Here is a 24,870-nt window from a genome sequence, read left to right on the forward strand (position 1 = left end):
CGGGTGATGATGGGGTCCTCTTTCTGGGGGTGGCCATTCTGAAGCCTGATCGCAGGTGCGCAGTGGTGTCCGCGCCCCAGCGGGAGCGCCGAACCTCGAGGAGGGTTGAAGAAAAACATGGAGCTCTCCTGCACCCTTCAGCGAGGGGCCAGGGCGGCGGTCGGGGCGCAGAGAATTGCAGGCCGGGGGAGAATTCGCGCCGAGCAGCAGGCGGGGAGGCGGGCAGCCCCGGAGCGGGCGGGGTCCTGGAAGAGAAGCGAGCCGGCGGCCTGAGGAGGCTACTGACTGAGCAGCGCACCGGGAGAGCGAGCAGGCGCGGCGGAGTGGACGGGCCCGGAGCTGACAGATACACGGCGCGGCCGGGACGGCGAGCGAGCGGGCAGGCCTGTGCGGGACGCAGCCATGATCACCTCAGCTGGTGAGTGCGACCGCAGCCGGCGCCGAAAGGGAGGAGCCGCCACGCCGGCTTTTAGCTGAGTCAGGGCCGGTGACTGGGCACCTCCCGGCGGAGCGCCGGCCCGCGCGGCCCCTCGCTGCCCACGGCCCAGCCCCCGGGCCGGGGGCTGGCAGTCCGGTCCGGCCTCTCTGAGGGCCCCGCGTCCCCCTCGGGCTCGGGGGAATCGCGCCGGCTCGACCGCCTGGGCATCCCTCCCCAGTCACACCCCCGTGCCCGGTCCCGAGGAGCTACCTGGGCCCTTCTCCGGCCCCGGGGCGGTGGAGGTTCTAAGTTCTGCGCCTCCCGAAGTCGGCCGTGTGGGGCCGTCTCCTCCATCCCAGGGCTTCCTCGCAGGTGCTTAGGATGGGCCGGTCCCCCTGTGCGGTCGGCCGGTAAGGCGGCCTCCCTGCCAGTGCTCTGGCCCCATCCTCCTGATAATTATATTGAGGCGGGCGGTTTCTGGGCCTATTCCAAGAGGATTCAGTTAAAACGCCCAGACAACTTTTGTGTGCGGTGAAGACAACACCCGGAGACAGCATTACGCTGCGAATCATTGTGTGGTTTGGAGGCGAGGTGCTCAGTAAACATTCTGCATTGAGCAAAGAATTCGCGGGTGTGCGGAGCAGGCTTCATACGCTTAACGTTGTAGATGTAGATTCGGGTAATGACATTTGACATGCGATAAGCTGTACAGGTCTGGCGGCGATTTTTTGAGCCCCCTGCTACAAATTGATTTGCGTGTAGCTGCCCACAGCCTTGATGTCTCTTTCTTTCTTTCTCTCTCTTTCTTTTCTTTTCTCATTTCTTTCTTTCTCTTTCTTTCTTCCTTGTTTGCTTGCCTGCTTACACACCCTTTTCTCCTCCTGTTTTATTTATGCTTGTCCCTCAAGCATTTTGTTGTGAGCTAGGCTGGTGATCAGAATAACTTGTAAGGAGCTCAAAACCATGCATTTGTGAGGATTGCTTAAAGAAGTTGGTGGAGACCCCAGGGACGTAATAGCTACTCTCAAAGACTTCAAGAGCCGTCACCTGCACCTGGAATCAGACTTTTGCCCCCAAAGAATACAAATGAGATGAATTTGAGTTGAATAGGGAAGAGTTTTTCCAGTCCCGGCTCTCTAAAGGTACAATCAGCATGAAGTCTGTTGCCATTTGTAAACGTAGGCCTCGTTCTACTTCACATCCGTCCACTACCACTGCTTCTTTGCCGGAGACCGCCTTTTCTTTTGCCTGGGTTACCGTAACAGCCTGAAGATTAGGTTTTTCCACTGTTACCTGCATACATTCCATTCTCCTTGTCGTAGTCAGCGTATTTTTTTTCAAACTTTAAATTTTTTTTTTTTTAACGTTTATATATTTTTGGGACAGAGAGAGACAGAGCACGAGCGGGGGAGGGGCAGAGAGAGAGGGAGACACAGAATCGGAAGCAGGCTCCGGGCTCTGAGCCGTCAGCCCAGAGCCCGACGCGGGGCTCGAACTCCCGGACCGCGAGATCGTGACCTGGCGGAAGTCGGACGCTTAACCGACTGCGCCACCCAGGCGCCCCTGTTTTTTCAAACTTTAATCACACAATATCATCTTTCTGGCTTTAAATCTCCAGTGATTTCCACTGTGTTTAGAACCAGATCCAGTCTTGTAACCCAAGACTTACCTGGCTGGATACCTGCCTTGTCCTACACCACTCACTGCATCCGAATCTTACCGGCCTTTCTGTTCCTTGAGTATGTCAGTTTCTCTCCTACCTGAGGACCCTTCCCTCTTTTTAGACTCTTTTTCCTCGAGTTTTCCCTTAACTTCTCCGTCTTTAGTCTCGGTTCGAATGTTAGTCTTTCCTGATCATTCTGTTAAAACGTGCTGCCTGCCTCTCTTCACCTTGGCTGTCCCCTCCCTTCATCGCAGTCCTGTGATTACTTTGTTTACTTGCCTGATAGCTTTCTCTCTGGTACAATTTTGGACGACAGACTTGTCGTTTTCATAATTCTTCGAGCACCGTCAGGCAGATGGCAGAAGTTCACAAGTATGTCTTGAATGAAGAAATCATTAGTCAGCTAATCAAATCAATAAATCAATCCCTAAAGTGTTTTGGAGGCTGAAAAAGCGCTTGGTGGGAATATAATGGGAAGAATTTAAGCCTTTTGGTGGTAAGAATAAAGGCCTTTGAGGTCCTACTCTGAGACTGTGGTGATGTGCTATATTTGTGGTGAGTGTGTATTTGTTACTATCATTTGTTATGTTTACTGAATTACTTAGCTTCTGCTCCAAACCTTTTGTCACCTTATTTCCTGTCCTTTGGCTCACAGTGGCTTAGGATCTGTCCCAGGTGCTAAACAGGCTAGCTTCATGGTTCTGGTGGGGATTCATCCGTTCATTTGTTTATTTCTCTACTCACTTGCTAGGCACGAAGAACACAGTGATGAATAAGAGGTGAATGTGGATTGTTACATTTTTCAAACCATTTGGCAGAGAAAGGCAGTGGAGAGATAGAAAGATAGGTGGTTACAGGAGAGAGATGGAAAATTGATTGTTTTGTTTTTTTTTTTAACATAATATAGGCACAGAAAGAGAAATTATGCTACAAAGCTTTAAAAGAGTAGCCTCCCACTCCTCTTTCCTCTTCTTAATCCCTGGAGACAGCCACTTTCAACTTTTAAGCTGTTTCCACTGGAACATACGTCACTATTTATAAATCACATCCAAAGTTTTCTATAAACTGATTGGATAAGTTACATAGTATCTGCTTACTTTTTATTAGGGCAGGAGAGATTTTTCTAGCATGCTAAACTTTTCACATGCCTTGTGTATCTCCCCTCCCCTGTCCAAAGGAGCGTTCTGTTTTGTTTTTAAGATGACAAAGATTTGTGTATGGAGTGTAGAGTATCTGATTTAGTTGTGTTCCATGAACAAAGGCTGTATTTCCAAGCCAGGATAACTATGTAACAAGCTAGTCATAAGTGAAACCAAATAGGAGAGTGTAAAAAATTCATTATCTCTTTTGGTAAAAGCAGTTCAGACACATCATTGATGATGGGCAATGGGTAGCATTTGTAGTACGTTGATGAAGTGTTCGGTTGTTCATGATCTGTTCCACATTTAAAGCATTCTTGTCTATCAGCTACCCACGTCACTAGTTTAAAATCCCACCCATTACGTTTTTTAATTTGTTTTCTCTCCACTCTGTCAGTTTAGCCTCTCTGTTCTGGACTTGTCCTACCAAACTAGAGTACCAAGAAGTTCTTTCTATTTGCTTTTTGCTTTTAGAGTAGCATTATGACCTAGCCAGCACCATGGTGTGATTTTGTTGGCTATATTTTGTATCCTTTCCTGTATGGCTGTCTAAAGACTGCTGGAGTTATTTGGCAGACTGACACCAATTAAAAATGGCGACATCTCCTAAGTAAAGTTGTCTTGATCAACTTTAATCAACTCACAGTTTGAACTCAGTGTTCCAGAATGATTTTAAGACCTACATGGAAAACCTGTATCTGAGAGACAGTTTCTTTGTGGTCTAAGGAGAGTAATTTCCCATATATTTTTTCTAATAATCCCTTTGACTGTATTTCAAGGTGTATTCTTTTGGAGAGGTTAGTTGTTTCCTTTACTCTCCAGTGTTCATGTTAACACTTCAGGGTCACAGGAGGAACACTGTGCTTGGGTACTTAGAATTCAGAACAAGTCAAATTGCTCATCATTTCACATAACTTCTAGGTTACTTGTGATAACAAGGAGGTGCCTTGAAATAATTGATGTATTTTACCCTGTTGAGTTGATTACTCTCTTTTTTTTTTTTTTTTTTTGGTAAATAATTTTATAACTGTTGGTTTATTTTGTGTGAATAAATTTGTTCTCAAACAAATTGTCTGGGAAGGTTTCCCCTTGATCAGTAACTAGGCCAGTGATTATCAAACTGTATTATCTGTATCCCAAGGAAAACTTGTTGCCCTGTAACTGGACCCCACCCCCACATTTTCTGATTTAGTAGATCTGGAATGAGGCCAAGAATTGCATTTTTAACAAGTTCCCAGGTAATGCTAATGCTGTGGATGCAAGGACTACACTTAGAAAACTATTGAATTTGGCAAATAATGTGATATATGTGGTGTCATGGTATCATAAGGATTTGATAACATAATTCTTAAACTTCAAAATATACGCATTTATAGATATAAAGAAAAATAATTATTGTAGTGAAGTCACTCCTCAAAAAATACTTATTTTTTCCAACTGTGATATATTTTTTAATAAGCAGTAGCTTCTTTCTTCGCATATACTTCATTATCACGATAAACCTTTTGTTTTATAGCTGGAATTATTTCTCTTCTGGATGAGGAAGAACCACAGCTTAAGGTATGAGGTGAAGAAAAATTAACTGGGGTTAATAGGAGTGCTGTGAAACTCTTTGGCTATAGTGATATTTGTGTATTTTCCATCATTTAAAATAGCCATCTTACCCAGTCTATACCCATTCAAATCTAGCCCCAAAGGACAGTATTTTGGCAATAGCAGTTGTTCATTTAACAAAGCTAAGGTAAATAATTCTCAATATGCCACCAGAACACTCCCTTCACCCTTGTTTCTTTATCAAAGGAAAGCACAAAAAATTGATTCTCGTGTGTCACATATTTTTAAATTATTTTTATTTGATTGAAATTTGGAATGTATGTTAAGAGGCTCTACACACCTGAATTCATTTATGTCCAGAGTTATAGTCAACTTTGTATATACTTTGTATTCCAACTTTGTAAGGAATGACCTATGGCTAGTCTGATGTTTTATGATTAAAAACCAAGGAAATGTGTAGACCTAAGAGACAACATAAGTCAGTTAATTTTTGTGTTTGTCATAGTAAAAATTTTAGTAAATGTGACTGAGAATCTGGCCACTGATTTATTGGAAACATTTTTTTTTTTTTTAAGAAAATGTAATTGTAAGTCTCTCTCAAAATTGAATTTTGGTTTTATCTTCTACAGGAATTTGCACTACACAAATTGAATGCAGTTGTCAATGATTTCTGGGCAGAAATTTCTGAGTCTGTAGATAAAATGTAAGAAATTATTTTATTTCTATAAACTGGATTCAAGTAGATCAACTAATCTCTGTGGATGTGGATCATATGGCTTATTGATTCCTTTAGAAATTTGCTGCTACTAAACATATTTAGATTTGGGATTTTTGAGAAGAACCACAGTTTAAGATTGCCCATACTTCCAAATTTCTTTCAGAGAAGTTTTGTATGAAGATGAAGGTTTCCGGAGTCGGCAGTTTGCAGCCTTAGTGGCATCTAAAGTATTTTATCACCTTGGGGCTTTTGAGGAATCTCTGAATTATGCACTTGGAGCCGGTGACCTCTTCAATGTCAATGATAACTCTGAATACGTGGAGACTATTATAGGTAATTATTCTCCATCTGGTAAGGCTTTATCTTGTTGGCTTCTCTCTTGCCGTAGTGCACATAACATTTTTTTTTTTCCGATTACTTCTTGCTCTTGCCAAATTTAATTCTTAATCTTTTTTTTTTTTTTTTAAGTTTATTTATTTAGTTTTTGAGAGAGAAGGAGAGCAAGGGCAGGGGAGTGGCAGAGAGACAGAGGGGAAGAGAGAATCCCAAGCAGGCTCTGTGCAGGGCTTGATCTCACAGACTGTCAGATTGTGACCTGAGCCACAACCAGGAGTTGGATGCTTAACTGACTGAGCCACCTAGGCACCCTGCCAAATTTGATTTTAATTGGAAGTTTATAATCTTATAATTTTATGTAAGCTGAGTTTTTAGATCTGCCTTCCAGTTTTGTGCTTTATTATCTTTTGACATAATGAGCAGTAACATTAGTAACAGTAATAATGAAGATGCCTACCTCACAAAACATTTTAAGAATTAATCTGATAAATTATTCAGAAACTGCCTAATCAACACAAAGATAGTTATCTTACATTATGGTTATTGCTACTCCAGTGAGCATTCTGTAGCATGAAAAAGTTCAGTCATTATTATGAGTGACAAATTAAATGACAGCAATTTATAGAGTTGTTTCTAATACCAGAAACCATTATTGACTGCCTTCATTGTGCTAGGCACTGTGCCACTCATTCTGCATGGTGTGGTTTATTCCACAGCTCCCCTGTGAGGAAGGCGCTATAACTCAGGTTTCGAGATGATAAAGACACAGGGCTATTAAATAGGAGGGTCAGAATTTAAAACTGAGGCTTACTCACTTCAGAGTCCATACTGTTTCTACTAGAAACCATCATTTTCTAATTTGTTTCTTTATTTTTGAAGTGGGGGGCAGGATACTGGCAAGGCTTTAGGCTCTCTATCTTGTAAATTGAATTATAACTATGTAAGGTTTTGTTCAAAGATGTGTCACTTTAAAAAAGCGATTGGAAACTGATCTAATAGATGGAAAAAGGACTGCATACTCTCCAGGCAAGTGTAGGAATATCAAGTTTTCAGTCATAGTTATAGAGAGAGCCCAAGGGTGTGTTTTCTCAGGAGTGTGCGGTGTAGGTTTTTTTTTGAATTGCTGATTTAGAAGAGATCTGCATTATTCACCTGAACCCTTAAAAGGAGAGATTTGGTATTCTTTCTCAGAAATTGGGAAGTGCTGCACAAGGTGGTCCAAAGGGATACTTTCAAACGTCTCTGATGTTGTAACTAGAATTCTGCGTTCATGTTTTTAAGTTTTATTTATTTTGAGAGAAAGCGAGAGTAGAGGAGGGGCAGAGAGAGAGGGAGAGAGAATCCCAAGCAGGCTTCACCCTGCCAGTGCAGAACCCAACATGGGGCTCCAGTTCACAAACCGTGAGATCATGACCTGAGCCACAAGCAAGAGTCAGATGCTTAACCTACTGAACCACCCAGGCGCCCCTGCCATTATTTTAAAGAGATGATTTAGACATGGTTTCTACTGCTTTACTAACATGAAGAAGTCTAATAATTTATTGCTCTGTGATAATTGTTACAGTAGGTCTTTTTTAATATCCTCAATGATAGCAAATATTTGTTTTTGAAAGTGAAAGAGCACTTGTAGCCAATTCTGTCTAATAAGCAGCACAGTGAAGTTGAAGAGTATAATTTTGGTTAAAATATAGTAACAAAGTAGTAATATAGTGAATGACATCAGCCTTACTGGAATTAGTGTGTAAGCCTTCCAGTATAACTTTTGAAGGGAACAATATTAATTTGAATATATAACTTCTAGAATTTAAAATTTTTGAAATTTGCTTATTACTCTATAGTTATCCCATAAATTTTGAAAATTGCTTATTACTCTATAGTTATCCCATGAGTTTTTATGATTATAAATGTAGGCATTTCTCTTTTCTAGTAGTTCAGTCCTGTTTATAAGGTGATTCGTTATTTTATTTTCTTCATAGCAAAATGCATTGATCACTACACCAAACAATGTGTGGAAAATGCAGATTTGCCAGAAGGAGAAAAAAAACCAATTGACCAGAGATTAGAAGGAATTGTAAATAAAATGTTCCAGCGATGTCTAGATGATCACAAGTATAAGCAAGCTATTGGCATTGCTCTGGAGACACGAAGACTGGACGTCTTTGAGAAGACTATACTGGAGTCGGTAGGTAGATGATGTGATTTTAGAGACTGTTATTAATGGGGAATCAGCAAAGCAAGTTGTTAAAACTAAAACCTCAAGGGTAGTGAAAAGAAAATCTAGTTTAGAAATAATAAGATGCTTTTTAACCAAATGTTTTATTTTCATGTATATATATATGAACTTTGGCTAGGTTTTGTGGTCATCAAATCCCTGCTTTTATCCTGTCACATTCGTATCACATAATTCGTATCACATAATTCGTATCACATCCATATCACATAATAATAAATGTGGTTAAAACTACATTGTGGTTAAAACTACACACTAGATTCTTGTTTGAGGGTGTTTTGCAGTAATTATATTATTATGGTTAAATACTACAGACTAGATTCTTGTTTGAGGGTGTTTTGCAGTAATTATAACATTTGTAGTAAGTTAGTGTAAGGAAGTGGTCAGGAAGGTATAAGACTGAGTTAAGTGGGCATTGATTTTTATGCCCACTTGGCCTGCCTAACCACCTGTCTCCATAAGCTGGCTCTGTTCTCCAGCCAGTTTAACCTCAATTCAGTTCCTAGATGTACCCTGCCCCATTCTCCTTACCAGAAATACTGCTTCTGCCAAAAATGTTCCTTCCTTTCTTTACCTGTTTTATTCCTGTACAAGATACAGAGTTTAGCTCAACTGTCACTATTTTACAGATCCATCGATTCCCAGCACCCATACCTCCTCAACCCCTACTGCAGACTAGCTCCAATTCTTTTATTAATCTCTTGGAGCCTTGTGTTTTTTTTTTCATAGGGTTTACTATTAAAGTAATTAACTCATTGTGTTACTTGGTAGTTAACATCTGTCTTCACCACTAGATTATAACTTCCATAAGGACAGGTACTTTGTGCCTTATTCACCACTGTGTCTCCAAAGCCAGAGGCAGTGTTTAGCAGCAGTGTGATAGGATTTGTTTAAACGAGTAAATGAATGAGCAACCTTGTGTGATAGAATTGGGCCTTGTTTGAGACTGTTAAAAACTGAGAACAAACTGAGGGTTGATGGGGGGTGGGAGGGAGGGGAGGGTGGGTGATGGGTATTGAGGAGGGCACATTTGGGATGAGCACTGGGTGTTGTATGGAAACCAATTTGACAATAAATTTCATATATTAAAAATAAATAAATAAATAAATAAATAAATAAATAAATAAATAAATAAAATAAAAAGTTTGCATCCATCAAAGTAAATCCAAAAAAAAAAAAAAAAAAGAATTGGACCTTGTTTTATACTGTTTCATTTTTGTGCAGTTGTAGCTTCTCCTTGTCTTCATGTGAACAGAATTTGTTTTCATTCACTCAACAAATATTTTTTGACTGACTCCTGTATGTCAGACAACTATTCTAGGCTTTGGAGATGCAGTGGCAAATAAGACCAACAGAGTTTCTGACCAGATGGAACAAACCATTAGGGGAATAGGCAGTTGAACAAGTAAAAATTTAAAGTCAAGGGGTGACATGTTCAAATCAAGAACAAAGCTCAGTAAGAAATGCATCTTATTTTGCATCCCAGTGCACGTATACATATGGATATAACTTAGGTTTTATGAAACAGTGCCTGCTTTTACTACTTATGATATAGCTCTGATATTTTTATTTTTTTATTTTTTAAATGTTTATTTTTGAGAGAGAGCCGGGGAGGGGCAGAGAGAGAAGGGGATAGAGGATCTGAAATCGGCTCTGTGCCAACAGCAGAGAGCCTGACATGGAGCTCAAACTGACTATCCGTGAGATCGCAACCAGAGCTGAAGTCAGACACTCAACCGACTGAGCCACCCAGGCGCCCCTTTTAAGGATTTTTATTTAGAATGGTTACTTTTTAATTTTTTAAACTTTTGTAAAGTTTATTTTGAGAGAGAGTGCATGCATACATGTGTGAGAGAGCTTGGGGGAGGGGCAGGGGGAGAGAGAATCCCAAGCAGGCTCCATGCTATCAGCATAGAGCCTGTTGCAGGCTTGATCCCATGAACCGTGAGATCATGACCTGAGCTGAAATCAAGAGTTGGATACTTAATTGGCTGAAACACCCAGGCACCCCTAAAAACAGTTATTTTGTTTCAGTTTTATTTATTTAATCTCTCTACCCAACATGGGGCTCAAACTCATGACTCTGAGATCGAGAGTTGCATGCTTTTCTTTTTTTTTTTTTAACTGAATAATTTTTTTTTTTTAATGTTTATTTTTGAGACAGAGAGAGACAGAACATGAACAGGGAGGGTCAGAGAGAGGGAGACACAGAATCCAAAACAGGCTCCAGGCTCTGAGCAGTCAGCACAGAGCCCGATGCGGGGCTTGAACTCACAGACCGCGAGATCATGACCTGAGCCGAAGTCAGACACTCAACCGACTGAGCCACCCACGCGCCCCTGAGAGTTGCATGCTTTTCTAACTGAGCCATCCAGGCATCCGCTTAAAATGGTTGTTTTTAAGTTTTGCTGTTTAAGTAGCAAATAAATCTTTCGTTGCTTAAAATAACTAAAGTATGTAGATTAAAATAATTTGATTTCTAAATAAACATAATACTTCAGTAACCAGATAATGATATATCTTTAAATGATCTCTTTCAGAATGATGTCCCAGGAATGCTAGCCTATAGCCTCAAGCTCTGCATGTCTTTAATGCAGAATAAACAGTTTCGGAATAAGGTACTAAGGGTTCTAGTGAAAATCTACATGAATTTGGAGAAACCCGATTTCATCAATGTTTGTCAGGTACTTACATTACATTACGTTGTATTACTTTATGTTACCTTACCTTATGTCACACTACTTTATGCTGCATTGGTGGGCTAGACCTTACCACATTACATTACTTTATATTACTGTAATGGTTTCATACATGTATCTGAGTTGATTTTCACAACAGCTCTGTGAAGATAAGGTATATGCTTATATTCCTTTTTACTGATAAGAAACTGAATGTTAAAAAACTAAAAAACTTTTGTTACAACGCATCCCATGTATTCTTTTTTTGTTTTTAATGTTTATTTATTTTGAGAAACAGAGCATGTGTGTGCGCGGGCAGGGGAGGGACAGAGAAAGGAGGAAAGAGAATCCCAAGCAGGCTCTGTGCAGATAGTGCAGAATTGTGAGATCATGACCTGAGCCGAAGTCGAGATGGATGTTTAACCGACTGAGCCACCCAGGCACCCCTGTATTCTTTTTCATTTTGAAAGTATTCCAAACATTTATGGAAAATTTGAAAACTAGGTTAAAAAAAATGAAAGATAGAAGAAAAGATAAAAACACTACCTTTGTTGTGTCATTCTAAAAAGAATTTCAGGTAAATGATCTCTGGTTTTATTACCCAAACACAACCAACACATTTGGGTATATTTTATCTCTTTTTATGTTTGAAAATTTTTAAAGGATTTTATTTTCAAGTAATCTCTGCATCCAGTGTGCGCTCAAACTCATAATCCCGAGATCAAGAACTGCACACTTCCCTGACTGAGCCAGCCAGGCTCCCCTCTTCATGTATGAATTTGCTTGCACATTTTTAAAAAATTCAGATGGCCCAGAAAATGAAAAGTGTATCTTTCCCTTTCCCTGGGCCTTTTCTCAAAGATAATGCATAGATGTTTTTCTTTCACTCATTAGCACATTTCTTTTAAATGGCTGTATTTTATTGACTGGAAGCGCATGAGTTTGCTTTTTTAACAATTGTCATACTGTATCAATTTTTGTATTCTGCTTAGAGCATAGCATTTCATCACAGATTTTGTTACTTTGTCACTATAATGTGTTCTCATATAATTTCATCATCTATATGTTTTTAAAATTTAGAGTAATGTATCCTTTTTTAAATGCTTTTTGAAGCAAGTTTGAAACACAGAAAAGGCTGGAAGAAAAATCATATACATCACCCAATGGCAACATTTAAGTGTATTTCCTTTCAGTTTTCCCTGTATAGCTTTTTGGAGTTTTGTTTGTCTCTAAGTAGTTTTTAATAGGTTTTGTTTGTTTGTGTTTGTTTTTTAAATAATTGTGTTTTAAAACGTACATGAGAAACAATAGTCTTATGCTCACCTGTGTATTTCAGTTTTATTCCTCAGAGGCAATTTCATTTCTTTGTAGTTGTTTTATTTTTTGTCCTTTCAAGGTTTTTTAAAACTTTATTTTACATTTCAAAAATAAATTTTTTTTGAACAGGTAATAATACATTCATGCGATTCAAAATTTAAAAAGAACCAAAGGGTGGGGTGCCTGAGTGGCTCAGATGGTTAAGCGTCTGACTTCAGCTCAGGTCATGATCTCACGGTTCATGAGTTTGAGCCCCACGTCGGGCTCTGCGCTGACAGCTCAGAGCCTGGAGCCCGCTTCGGATTCTGTGTCTCCTTCTGTCTGCCCTTCTGCTGCTTGCACTCTGTCTCTCGCATTGGCTCAAAAATAAATAAGCATTAAAAAAAAAGAACCAAAGGGTATACAGGGAGAAGTCTTCCCACTCCTTTCCTTTGGCTCCTAAGTTCCTTCTCTGGAGGCAAACAGTTATCGGTTATATAAATCCTTCAGTTTTAACATTTTTCCATATTTAAGTCTTCACAAACTCTTGTTCCAACTTTCTTGAATGTGCAGTAGGCATTTAGTGGATGTACTTTGCCTTACTTAACCATTTCCCTATTTATTTTATTTATCTTATTTCCATTATTTCCTATTCTTTTTAAATTTTTTTTTAAATGTTTATTTTTGAAAGAGAGAGGAAGAGGGACAGAGCGCAAGCTTGGGAGGAACAAATAGAGAGGAAGACGTAGAATCCAAAGCAGGCTCCAGGCTCCAGGCTCCCAGCTGTCATCACAGAGCCCGACACTGGGCCTGAACTCAAGAACCGTGAGATCATGACCTGAGCCAAAGTCAGATGCTTAACTGACTGAGCCACCCAGGAGCCCCATTATTTCCTATTCTTTTTTTAAGTAGGCTCCACGCCCAGTGCTGAGCCCAACACGGGCTCGAACTCAGGACCCTGAGATCAAGACCTGGGCTGAGCTCTAGAGTTGGATGCTTAACTGACTGAGCCACCCAGGTGCTCCTCCATTATTTTCATTCTTAATTTGTAATAAGTTTGGTTAATGTGTCCATTTTGAAATTAGTTATTTGCTACTTTAAGGGAACAAGAAAATTTTAATTGAATTCTTAAAAAAATCCTAAATTTATTAGATAATTTTGTTAAAACATGACAGATTGTAAGGGTGATAAGAGAAATACTTCAAAATGGTCATTTCAGTGCCCCTTGTTCTGGCCCAGCACTATACAACATGTGTTAAATGAATCAATGACTCCTACAATTTATGGTTAAGCAGAAAATTCAAATTAAGGAGCACTTGACAATAATATACAGATAAGATTTGAAGAATCCAAGATTCATTTACCTATCAGTCATTAAGTACTGCTAATTGCCAGACACAGTAATTAGGAGCTGTGAGTATGATCTGTATGGGTTTTCTTACAGAAAGCAGATGCCGTTTTCAGGAAAAATTTGTCTAGTGCCAGGATCAGAAATAGAGTGCTAACACTGGAATTAAAATTAAAAATTAATTTAAAAAAAGAAAAAAAGAAATGGAGTGCTGGAACAATTTATCTGCCCCAGTTTGCCTGTGCTTATATTTTCAGGTTTCCTGTATTATTATCAACTGTTCGTCAGTCTCTAAGTATCTTGTATACACAGTTTTCGATTATTATGTAATTGTTTTTTATCTGCATTTCAGTGCTTAATTTTCTTAGATGATCCTCAGGCCGTGAGTGATATCTTAGAAAAACTGGTCAAGGAAGACAACCTCCTGATGGCTTATCAGATTTGTTTTGATTTGTATGAAAGTGCTAGCCAGCAGTTTTTGTCATCTGTAATCCAGAATCTTCGAACTGTTGGCACCCCTATTGCTTCTGTGCCTGGATCCACCAATACGGGTACTGTCCCAGGATCAGAGAAAGACAGGTATAAGTATCTTTTTCTGCATCAGAACTAATTGGACAGCCTTTATTTCATTTTGAGAATAGGTGGAATATTCATCGACTGTGTAGTCTAAGAATTATTTTCAGAATTAGCTTTCATAGATTGTAAAGTCTTATTAAGGGTATTGCTCTGTTTTGCACTGTGCTGGGTACATTAAGGAAAATCAAAACTGGGAACTCTTCTGGAAAGAAATGGAAGTGACTGACGGGGAGGGCTAATTGCATGTGTGCTATCTAACCAAGTAAATTAAAAATCTCAGGTTAGGTGGGCTAGATTTTAGTATTTGGAAAGTAAACATTTCCAGCTTTTTGTGCTTTTATTAGAACTAAATATACATTTATCTTAGGCTGATGCAATGTTAGATTTTATTTTACTGTATTTTTTTATGCATTTAGACCACTTATTTAAAATGTTTAAATGTTTTTCTTATGCCTCCTTTTTTCCTTTTAAAGTTCACACAGCAGTGAGAGTTATTTTTCTGAAACAAATGTCACAACTCTTTGAATCTCCAATACTTGGCGAACACATTTCATATAAAATTCTAAGTCTTGAACATGGCCTTCAAGGTTATACATGATCCGTCTCCATACCCCTCAACTCATCTCTTGCTGCTTTCTTCCTTACTTACTGCCCTCCGATCTCAGTGGCCTTTTTACTATTACTCAAAAACACTAGAAATAGTCCTGCTTCAGTAAGGTTTTCTTGAATTTTAGTTTTTAGTATTTGTTTTCTGCCCTTTATTTTTCTTTATTTGGGGCTTATCGTTAATATGTAAGTTGGATTTTCTTTGCCCATCTTCTGTATTTCTCATTTCTTTTGAATCCTTTTCAGCTCTTCATTTCTTTCTTTCTTTCTTTCTTTCTTTCTTTCTTTCTTTCTTTCTTTCTTTCTTTCTATTTATTTATTTATTTATTTTTAACATTTTATTTATTTTTGAGACAGGGAGAGACAGAGCATGAACAGGGGAGGGTCAGAGAGAGGGAGACACAATCTGAAACAGGCTCCAGGCTCTGAGCTGTCAGCACAGAGCCCGACGCAGGGCTCCAACTCACGGACCGCGAGATCACGACCTGAGCTGAAGTCGGCCACTTAACCGACTGAGCCACCCAGGCGCCCCTCTTTCTTTTATTTAAAAGGAAATATTTATTTGGGGAGAGAGAGCACATGTGCAACTGTGGGAGGGGCAGAGCGAGGGAGATAGAGAATTCCAAACAGCTTCCGTGCTGTCAGTGCAGAGCCCAGCTTGGGACCCCATCTCACAAACCAACTGTGAAATCATGACCTAAGCCAAAATCAAGAGTCAGACACTTAACTGACTGAACCAGCCAGGCACCCCTTCAATTCTTTCTTTTAATTGAATGATAATTTAAATACTGTTAAATACACATATCCTAATGATCCAGTTCAATGAGTTCTGACAGTGTAAATACCCATATAACCATCATCTGTATTATCATCCCAGAAACTTGCCCTGTGCCCTTCGAGGTCAACCCACTGCCCCTGAGGCAACCACTGGTTTGATTTCCGTCAGAATAGATTAGTTTTGCCAGTTCTTAAACTTCATATAAATGGTTCATATAACATGTATTCTTTTGTTTCTGCTTCTTTCACTGAACATGTTCTATATATCTGTGTTTTTTGAATGAAATAGTAACTGATTTCTTTTTATCATTGAGCAGCATTTCATTGTATGACTATACCACAGTTTGTTTATTCATTCTTATACTGATGGACATTTGGGTTGTTTCAAAACAAGGCTACTAGAACATTCCTATACAAGTCTTTTTGTGGACAAATATTTTCATTTCTCTTGGGTAAATACCTAGGATTAGAATAGCTGGGTCACAGGGTATATGTTTAAATTGGTAAGAATCTGCCGAAATATTTTCCAACATGGTTGCCCATTTTACCCTCCCAACAGCAATGTATTAGCATTCCATTTGTTTGTTTGCCAACATCAGATGTTATCAGTCTCTTTAATATTACTCATTTTAGTGGTATAAAGTGATATTTTGTTGTTAATTTTTATACAAGTAATTTGTCAGATACATTGTTTTGAACATTTTCTCCCAGTCTTTGGCTTATCTTTTCATTTTATTAGTGGTATTTTTTGATGAGCACAAGTTTTTACTTATTTTTTTTAAATGTTTATTTATTTGGGGCTCAGTCGGTTAAGTGTCCTACTTCGGCTCAGGTCATGATCTCACAGTTCATGAGTTTGAGCTCCGTGTTGGGCTCTGTGCTGACAGAGCCTGGAGCCTGCTTGGGATTCTGTGTCTCCATCTCCCTCTCTCTCTCTGCCCCTCCTCCACTTGCACTCTTTCTCTCTCTCAAAAATAAACATTAAAAATTTTTTTTAATTAAAAAAAAATGTTTACTTAAATAAATAAGTGGGGAGAGGGAGAGAAAGAATACTATCAAGACGGCACTCGATCTCATGAACCGTTAGATCATGACCTGAGCCGAAATCAAGAGCTGGACACTTTACTGACTGAGCCACCCAAGCACCCCAAAAGTTTTTATATTTTATAATCCTGTTTTCCATTTTGGGATCCCAATCTAAGCAATTCTTTGTCAGTCTCACAGTTACAAAGGTATTCTGCTGTTCTGCCACACTCCTAGAAACTGTATAGTTTAAGGTTTATAATACGGTGTCAGGAATAAAGAGTTTGTTTAAAAACATGGATGTCTAGTAATTCCATTAGCATTTGTTTGAAAGACTGTCCTTTCCCTGTGGAATTGCCTTGGAACCTTGGACATGTGATATGTGGATCGATTTCTCTATTCTTTTCCATTTATTTGTCTTTCCTTATACCAGTATAAGGAAACAGTGTCTTTATTACTAAAGCTTATAGTCTTGAAATCAGGTCAGTGGAAGACATACAGTTATGACCTCCCTTCTGTCCTCACCACCAAGATTGTTTTGGGTCTCTTGCATTTCTGTAAGCCTGAGGGGATTCTGGTTGGGATTGTGTCGAATCTCTTCAATTTGGAACAAATTGAGACCCTCACAATATTGGGTCTTACAATCCATAAGCATAGTTTTGTTCTTAATTTATTTAGGTTTTCTTTAAATTTTCTCAGCAGCATTTTATAGATTTTAGTTCAGAGATTTTGTACGTCTTAAATTAATTCCTAAGTATGTTTTTTGATGCTATTGTAAGTGGTATGTTAAATTTCAATTTCTATTTGTTTGTTACTGATATGTAGAAATACAGTTGATTTTTTTATATTAATGTGAATCCCACAACCTTGCTTAAATCACTTATTAGGTCTAGTAATTTTTTTTTATAGATCCTTCTATAGACTTTTGTACATAGGGATCCTGTTACCTTAATAGAAACGATTTTACTTCTTCCTTTATAATTTTCATGACTTTTCCACCCTTGTTTTTCTGCATTGGCTAGGATTTCCAATGTTACTGGGTAGACATAAGAGTGAACATCCTTCATTCCTGATCTTAGGGGAATGGCATTTGTTTTATTTCTTGTTAATTTAAATTTTTTCTTTCATACCTTCTCCTTTATTTGATTTGTGTTTATCTGGTCTTATGTTTCCTCTGAATTAATTTTCTGAAATTATTATTTTGCTTCCTTCATTTATAATTTCCCCCCAGTTTTATAATTTCATTTCTGAATTATCTCATTCTGGTATGTTTTATTCTTTTATATCTTGTATAATTTTATTAATGTCTTTTACCTCTTTTGAAATAATTTTTTTCTTTTAATATTATATGGGCTTTAACTTTGATCCTTGTCAGTAGCCTGTCTTTACTGAAATTAGTTTTCCTAAATTTTTGCAAAGGAGGCTTATTTAGGATAGTTTTTCTAATTTTACTGCTCTCTAGAATTCCCTCTTCTGTTGTGTTACTGAGTTTTAAAATGGTATCTTACAACTTGAGATCTCTTAACTCTCTTTCTTGCTTTTTTTTTTTTTTTTAAGTTTATTTCTTTCTAGAGAGACAGACACAGCATTGAGGAAGGAGAAGTAGAGAGAGAGGGAGGGAGGGAGGGAGGGGATCCCAACCAGGCTCCTCCCTGCCAGTGCAGAGCCTGATGCGGGTCTCAAACTCACAAACTGTGAGGTTGTAACCTGAGCCAAAACCAAGAGTCAGGTGCTCAACCAACTGAGCCACCCAATCCCCTTTACTTTCTCACTTTTATTTGGTCTTTCTTTTTTCTTTCTTTCTGCCATGGTAATTGGATTCTGTACCCAGCATTTTATCCCCATTGAAATGCTTTCGCCTAGAAGGGAGTATTGGCTGGTTGTTTTTCAGAGTCGTTGGGGTCCTCAGCTGCTTCACTTCAAACTGGTGTTGTAGCTGGTGATGGTGTATCTCCACCTGGCTGTGTTTTAGGAGTTTGGTGGGTGCTTTGTCATCTGGTTTTGTTGTATTTGTTGTTTGTGCTAACCTAGTTAGTTGTGTGGTTTTATGAATTTATTTGAAGGAAATTAAATCACTGGGCTGCTTCCATCTTAATAGAATCGTCTCTGTTTCTTAAGGGAAATACTTAGGTAATTAAACATTTTTTCCTTGCAAAATATTTATTTGAACATGGTTCAGATTCTTTAGTTTGATAACTAGTTACCTATACATACTATTCAGAAAAGATTTATCAGATTAGTAACTGTTGATTCTCTTTATTTTAGTGACTCAATGGAAACAGAGGAAAAGCCAGGTAGTGTACTTGTGGGAAAGACACCAGAAGTGGTAAGTGTGTTTTTTGAAGTTGAGGTTACCATTTAACATACAATTATATTGTAAGTTATTTTAAAGTGTTATATATCTGTCTTTGTTAGTGGTTTAATATTAAGTTTAATACCAAAGTTATTTTATAAAAATAGATCTTCTGTAAAAAAGTAAAATTTTAAAGACTGACCCTAGAAAGTGCTTAACTTAGAAGAAAGCAAATCCTTAGATCCTTACAAAAGATTGACTTCTGTCTAGAATAACTCTGAATTATTTGTCACAGGATGAGAAAAAAGTGTGGCCTCTAACAACTAAATGACAACTTAGTTGTAGACGGGGCAGGGTACTTTAGTTGTCTTTGTTATTTTTAATATTCATGGTGTATGGAGGAATGGGGTAAGTATTAGAACAGTGGTCTGTTGGATGTAAATGTTTCCTCCACCAAGACTTTTGATTTTTGATACTCAGGTATATAAATGTCAACTATTACTTACCTGGATAGCTTGGTAGTTGATGAGATCATATATATGCGTTGGTTAAATGTGTTTTTGATTTTTCCAGTTTGGAGTAGGCAGTTTCTCACCTAAACTATGAGTTGTTCTGTATAAAATAGTTTTCCTTGCATATCATCAGTAGTCATTCTTTTACAGTTTGGGTTTTTTTTTTTAACATTAAAATAATTTTACATTGGAAGTTTCTTCAGAGTGAATTATATTCTTTCATTAAACTGGTATCATATTTCAGTGGTAGCTATTAAAGAAATATTCTTTCTTTCAAATAAGTGATATATGAGTATTCTAGATCCTACTATTAAAATACAAGTTTTGCTCTGTGTATGGATTGTGAATTTCACTGGTTTAGGACTGTTAAAGCACAATTGGTGGATATCAGTAATATATGAATTTTTCTTCTTGTTTGTTTATTTTGGCAGAGTCCAGAGCCCAAGGACCAGACTTTGAAAATGATTAAAATTTTAAGTGGTGAAATGGCTATTGAGTTACATCTACAGTTTTTAATACGAAATAATAACACAGATCTCATGATTCTAAAAAACACAAAGGTAGGAAATTCATCTGTAATGGAGGCTTTCTTGTATTTATTTCTTTGTTGATTATTAGTATGTATACTTATTTATTATTGAATACTTTGTTGCATTTTATTCTAATCAAGAAAGTAACTTAAAAAGAATAACAAAGAGAGAAATTCTTGAATTTGTTGAGAGAAGAAAGGAAATTAAAATTGAGTTCCTGTTTTTGTGTTTCACATTCATTGGGAAGTTTAGTGGTTTGTTTTGTTTTGTTTTTTAACGTTCATTTGTTTATTTCTGAGAGTGTGTGAGCAGGGGAGGGGCAGAGAGAGAAGGAGACAACAGAGAATCCCAAGTAGGCTTTAGGTTGTCAGAGCCTGACTTGGGGTTAGAACTCACAAACCGTGAGATCATTGCCTGAGCCGAAATCAAGAATCAGACACTTAGCGGACTGAGCCACGCAGGTGCTCCTTGTTTTAATTTTTTTTAGTTAACTTTTTAATATGTACATGTAGCACTTGGACGAATGGCCCAATCAGAGCACTGATGCAGTTTGTTTATGTGTCTTTTTTCCCATTGAACTGCAAACTGCTTGAGTGTACAGGTTTTTGATATTGTGTAATGTTTGTTGAGATACTGATCCTAACAGTAGGATTAATTTTAATCTTTGAATAGATAATATATTCATCTGGTTCAGGAAAATGTTTTCATATGAAAAAACTTACGTATTTTTCTTCCCTTTCCTGTCTTATCTACCCAGTAGCTTTTGATAAAGTCATTTATTCCTCTTTTACAGCTATATACTATTTCAATACTACACAGTTGTTTGACTGAAATATATAATCATACTTCTCAAATTTTTAATAATTACAAATGTCAGATGGACACAGTTACACAGTTTGTATTTATGACAGTTTTTTGAAACTAATCTTTATAATATAGTCTCATTAGAAATAAACAAAATCCCTTTGGTTACTGCCAGAGGTGCAGAGTGAGAAGAGATGCAGCATTGTTCTCTAGGCTAGCCTGATACCTTGGAGACCTTAGACAAGATGCTGAAAAGAAATGGCAAATTAAACTATTCAGAAACCAATAAATAGAAAATCTACTACCGAAATTGCTACCTACAACCTACTGATCTCAAGACTACAGATAAAACTCTGACTTGCTTGTGTTTATAAACTACCTATTTAATCTTTATATAAAGAATTATCCAGGGGCGCCTGGGTGACTCAGTTGGTTAAGCATCGGACTTCGGCTTAGGTCATGATCTCACAATTCATGAGTTTGAGCCCTGCATTGGGCTCTCTGCTGTCAGCACAGAGCCTACTTCAGTCCTCTGCCCCTCCCCCACTCTCTCATTCTCTCTCTCTCAAAAATAAGTAAACATTAAAAATTTTAATGTCCAAGATTCATAGTTTAATGTCAGTTCAGTTTGTTAATATTTTGATCACAAAACAGGGCCTCTGATTGTGTACCTACATGTGACTTTGTGTATGTATGAATACTTTGCCAGTGGTACAGATGTATTTGTTTTTATAGGATGCAGTACGGAATTCTGTATGTCACACAGCAACCGTTATAGCAAATTCTTTTATGCACTGTGGGACTACCAGTGACCAGTTTCTTAGGTAAATATACTCGAAGGTTTCCACTTTGGTTTAAAATCATCTTTAATAGAGACACTTGACATTGTTACATAGATGTAGCTGCCAGTCCTGAATTTTAAATTCTGTTTTTGCTATTTTATACATTTTTTTAGTGCATATGCCTGCTTATTTTAAGGTAAAATTAATTCCCTTTATTAGTTGGCTTGAATCTAGGCTTTTTCATGACATAATGTTAATGTAATTCTGCTTTTGTTCATAGTGAAATTACATATCATGCATTTTTTAAAGTCTCTAGAATACTAAGAACTTAGTAGATAAAATAGAATCACCAGTAATTTGAGCTCCGTAAAGTAAAATGATTTGTAATAGTTCAAGGTAAAATTTTAATGCTTTGACTTTAGTATTATAAAAAACTTTATGGCATTCATTTCAATAGTATTGCTGAATTTTCTTGCAGAGATAACTTGGAATGGTTGGCCAGAGCCACTAACTGGGCGAAATTTACAGCTACAGCCAGTTTGGGTGTAATTCATAAGGTAATATACAATGATCAGTGCGAACGGAACCAATTTTTCTGGAGTTAAAAAACGTAAAAGTTTATTGTATTTCTTTCATAAGTAAATTTTTTTAAATCAGATAGATTCTCTTACAGGAAAGAATAAAGTAAATAAGAAATGAAAATACATATGTATGTGTTTGATTTTAATAAAAGGTGGAAATCCTTTCCTTATGAAGACTAAGCCATTTCTCACAGGATGAATTGAAATAAATTATTTGTATAGTCTGAAATGAATTTGGGGAAATGTTATAAAACTAGGGAAAAAATTGAAGCGTTTGTTTCTAACAAGGATGTGATTCAATCTCTTAAAGATTCTCCTCATTTGAGTTATAAAGTTGTATAGGAGAGAGCCCCACTTCCTCCTCTTTTAGAAAGTGAACATTCTGGAGAAAAGAAAATAATTCTAGAAAATATTACATCTTTTTTCTCTCACTTTTCTCTTACTGACACCTTTATTGTGGCTCAATTTTACAGGGTCACGAGAAGGAGGCATTACAGTTAATGGCAACATATCTTCCCAAGGACACTTCTCCAGGATCCGCCTATCAGGAAGGTGGAGGTCTCTATGCATTAGGTCTTATTCATGCCAATCATGGTGGTGATATAATTGACTATCTGCTTAACCAGCTTAAGAATGCCAGCAATGATGTAAGTACGAAAATGGAAAACTAGTCTGTTACTTAAGAGTCCAAGAAAATATTACATTTGCCAAATTACTTTAGTGAATAGAAATTTTATACATTTTGAAATTCCCAAAATGGAACTGTTCTTAAAGAATTCTTTTTTAAGGGAATTTTCCTTCCTGTTCTATAAACTAAAATTGTGCTTCTCAGTCCTTTAAAATTGGTATGTGACAAGCAAAATAAAGTACCATATGTTTGTAAAATATATGTTGTATTTCCACACTTAAGAGTTTTGGAATGTTAGAACTGTAAGTGACCTTAATGATCATTTGGTTTAATCTTGTTATTTTATAGGACACTAAGTCCCAAAGAAGTAACTGTCAGGAATCAATTCTTAGTTATTTGGTGTTTTATAATTTGTTACATGTAATTGTTTTGGAAAAACTTACTAAGCAGCTTGTTCTTATTTTACAGAACTTTGAAATAGGATTTTAGACTTTAACTTTTATGTTAGAGTAGACTCTTTTTTAGAAGGCTATTAGGAGATTAGCTAAGTAAGAAAGATAACTTTGTCCTCCTATTTCAGTGAAAAGATTGAGGCCAATAGGATGATCTGTCTCCACTAATAAGCCCCTCATCCACGAATTTTATATACATTTATTCATGGCTTTGCCTCATTTCCTTCTCAGGTAAAAATTTTCTAATCAGACAAATCTCTTTGGTTACCAGCAATATAAACCTCCACTGATTGACTTTAAACAAAATGTTTATTGGAAGTAGTTTATACAATTAAAGGAAAAGCTGATGAACCAATTCTCACAACAGTTAAGAGCCAGGGCAATTCTAGAGATCTAGATAACAGGAACTAATTGTACCATTTTTCTAGGGCCCTGCTGTCAGGATGAAGGAATTTGAAATGTTTTTTGTCCTTGGGTCATTTCACTTAAGAAAGATTGGAATTTCAGAGAAAGAGCATTCAGTTGGCCTGTCTTGGGTCTCACAGTCCCATACTTTGGGTAGGAGAAAGTGGGCACGTATTAAGTTGGCAATTCCACCAAAACTAACCACTGGAAGAAGAGTATTTCCCAAGCAACGTTGAGGTGCTGTCTCCTGTAAAAGGAGACTGCACTCAAAAATGACAGATGACCACTAATGTGTCCGTCTTGAAATAAAGACCAGCTTTTGCCCTTGACCCCGTTTTTCCTACTTTTTCATGACTGTGTTCCATAGATACCTTTTCCTCCTCTCTTCAGCCTCCTTCCCCTTAGCCAGTAAGCATATTCAGGTCTCACCTATCCTAAAAAAATCTTTCCTTGACACTTGCTTCTCCTTCTTAGTTATCATATTTCTCCCTTTCTCATGTAAACTTATTAAAAAAGAGCTATACCCTCTCTCTCCACTTTATCTCTCATTCACTTCTCAACTTACTATTATTTTGCATCAGCAAGCACCATTCTTTTGAAACTGAAATTGCTGAGGTTACCACTGGCCATCTGAGTCAAATCCTTTGGTCATACTCACTAGGTCAACTGCCCTGCATGTTTAATATCACAGTACATTTTGAAGTTAGAATAAAAGCTTGGATTTTTAAGTACAGTATTCTAAATCCCTGGAACCCATGCTTTTTCCCTAGATCGTTCGACATGGGGGCAGCCTGGGCCTGGGTTTGGCTGCCATGGGGACTGCACGCCAGGATGTATATGACTTGCTAAAAACGAACCTTTATCAGGATGATGCTGTGACAGGTAAGTGATTCTTTGCAAAGACAACTCACTTTAGGATTAATTAACATGACTAAATTTGTTTTCTACTTATATTTTGTTTTGTCTTGTTTTTTAAGTATTTTGAGAGAGAGTGTGAGCAGGGGTTCAGGGGTGGGGAGAGGCAGAGAGAGAGAAGAAAGAAAGAACCCGCGCTGTCAGCATGGAATCTGACGTGGAGCTTGATCTCGTGAACTGTAAGATCATGACCTGAGCTGAAATCAAGAGTCCCAACATTTAACCAGCTGAGCCACTCAGGCGCCCCTCTACTTCTGTTTTGTAGCCTCTTAAAAATCTAATAGATTACTTGTATAGGGAGTGGATTTTGCCCCATTTGTCAAACTCATAAAAATAGATTTTGTGACGTATAAGTTTTTAAAAATGATACATCCTGTGTGTGTATAATTGATTTTTGCAAACAAATTTATTAGAGTGATCTATTTGTATCACAGAGCTATCTGTACTGCTTGGTGATAACATAGAAAAACATCGTGTCTCTTTTGAAATCACTGTTGGATTGATGGTACATTCTGTCACGATTTAAAAGGAAAATAGCTATAAATATATGGATGTGCTTTTTATCAGCTGGCTTGAAAAAATGCCTTCATTTTCATTTAATAGATG

The 24,870-nt window shown here is 37.7% G+C and overlaps 1 protein-coding gene across 1 annotated transcript in view; it reads left to right on the forward strand.

Moving 5' to 3' along the window:
• Window positions 1-235: 235 nt before the first annotated feature.
• The window catches only part of PSMD1 (proteasome 26S subunit, non-ATPase 1), a 94,610-nt gene continuing 69,975 nt past the window's right edge, over window positions 236-24,870 (forward strand). The window contains exons 1-13 of the mRNA XM_027048041.2: window positions 236-418; window positions 4,737-4,780; window positions 5,404-5,477; window positions 5,656-5,825; window positions 7,805-8,010; window positions 10,599-10,742; window positions 13,733-13,959; window positions 18,628-18,688; window positions 19,599-19,727; window positions 21,237-21,325; window positions 21,762-21,840; window positions 22,338-22,511; window positions 24,120-24,231. Of these exons, the coding sequence (XP_026903842.1) occupies window positions 403-418; window positions 4,737-4,780; window positions 5,404-5,477; window positions 5,656-5,825; window positions 7,805-8,010; window positions 10,599-10,742; window positions 13,733-13,959; window positions 18,628-18,688; window positions 19,599-19,727; window positions 21,237-21,325; window positions 21,762-21,840; window positions 22,338-22,511; window positions 24,120-24,231 (1,525 nt within the window). The 5' untranslated portion in view covers window positions 236-402. The remainder of the gene's footprint in view (window positions 419-4,736; window positions 4,781-5,403; window positions 5,478-5,655; window positions 5,826-7,804; window positions 8,011-10,598; window positions 10,743-13,732; window positions 13,960-18,627; window positions 18,689-19,598; window positions 19,728-21,236; window positions 21,326-21,761; window positions 21,841-22,337; window positions 22,512-24,119; window positions 24,232-24,870) is intronic.

Source organism: Acinonyx jubatus, chromosome C1 (assembly GCF_027475565.1).
Source record: "Acinonyx jubatus isolate Ajub_Pintada_27869175 chromosome C1, VMU_Ajub_asm_v1.0, whole genome shotgun sequence".
Lineage (NCBI taxonomy): Eukaryota > Metazoa > Chordata > Mammalia > Carnivora > Felidae > Acinonyx > Acinonyx jubatus.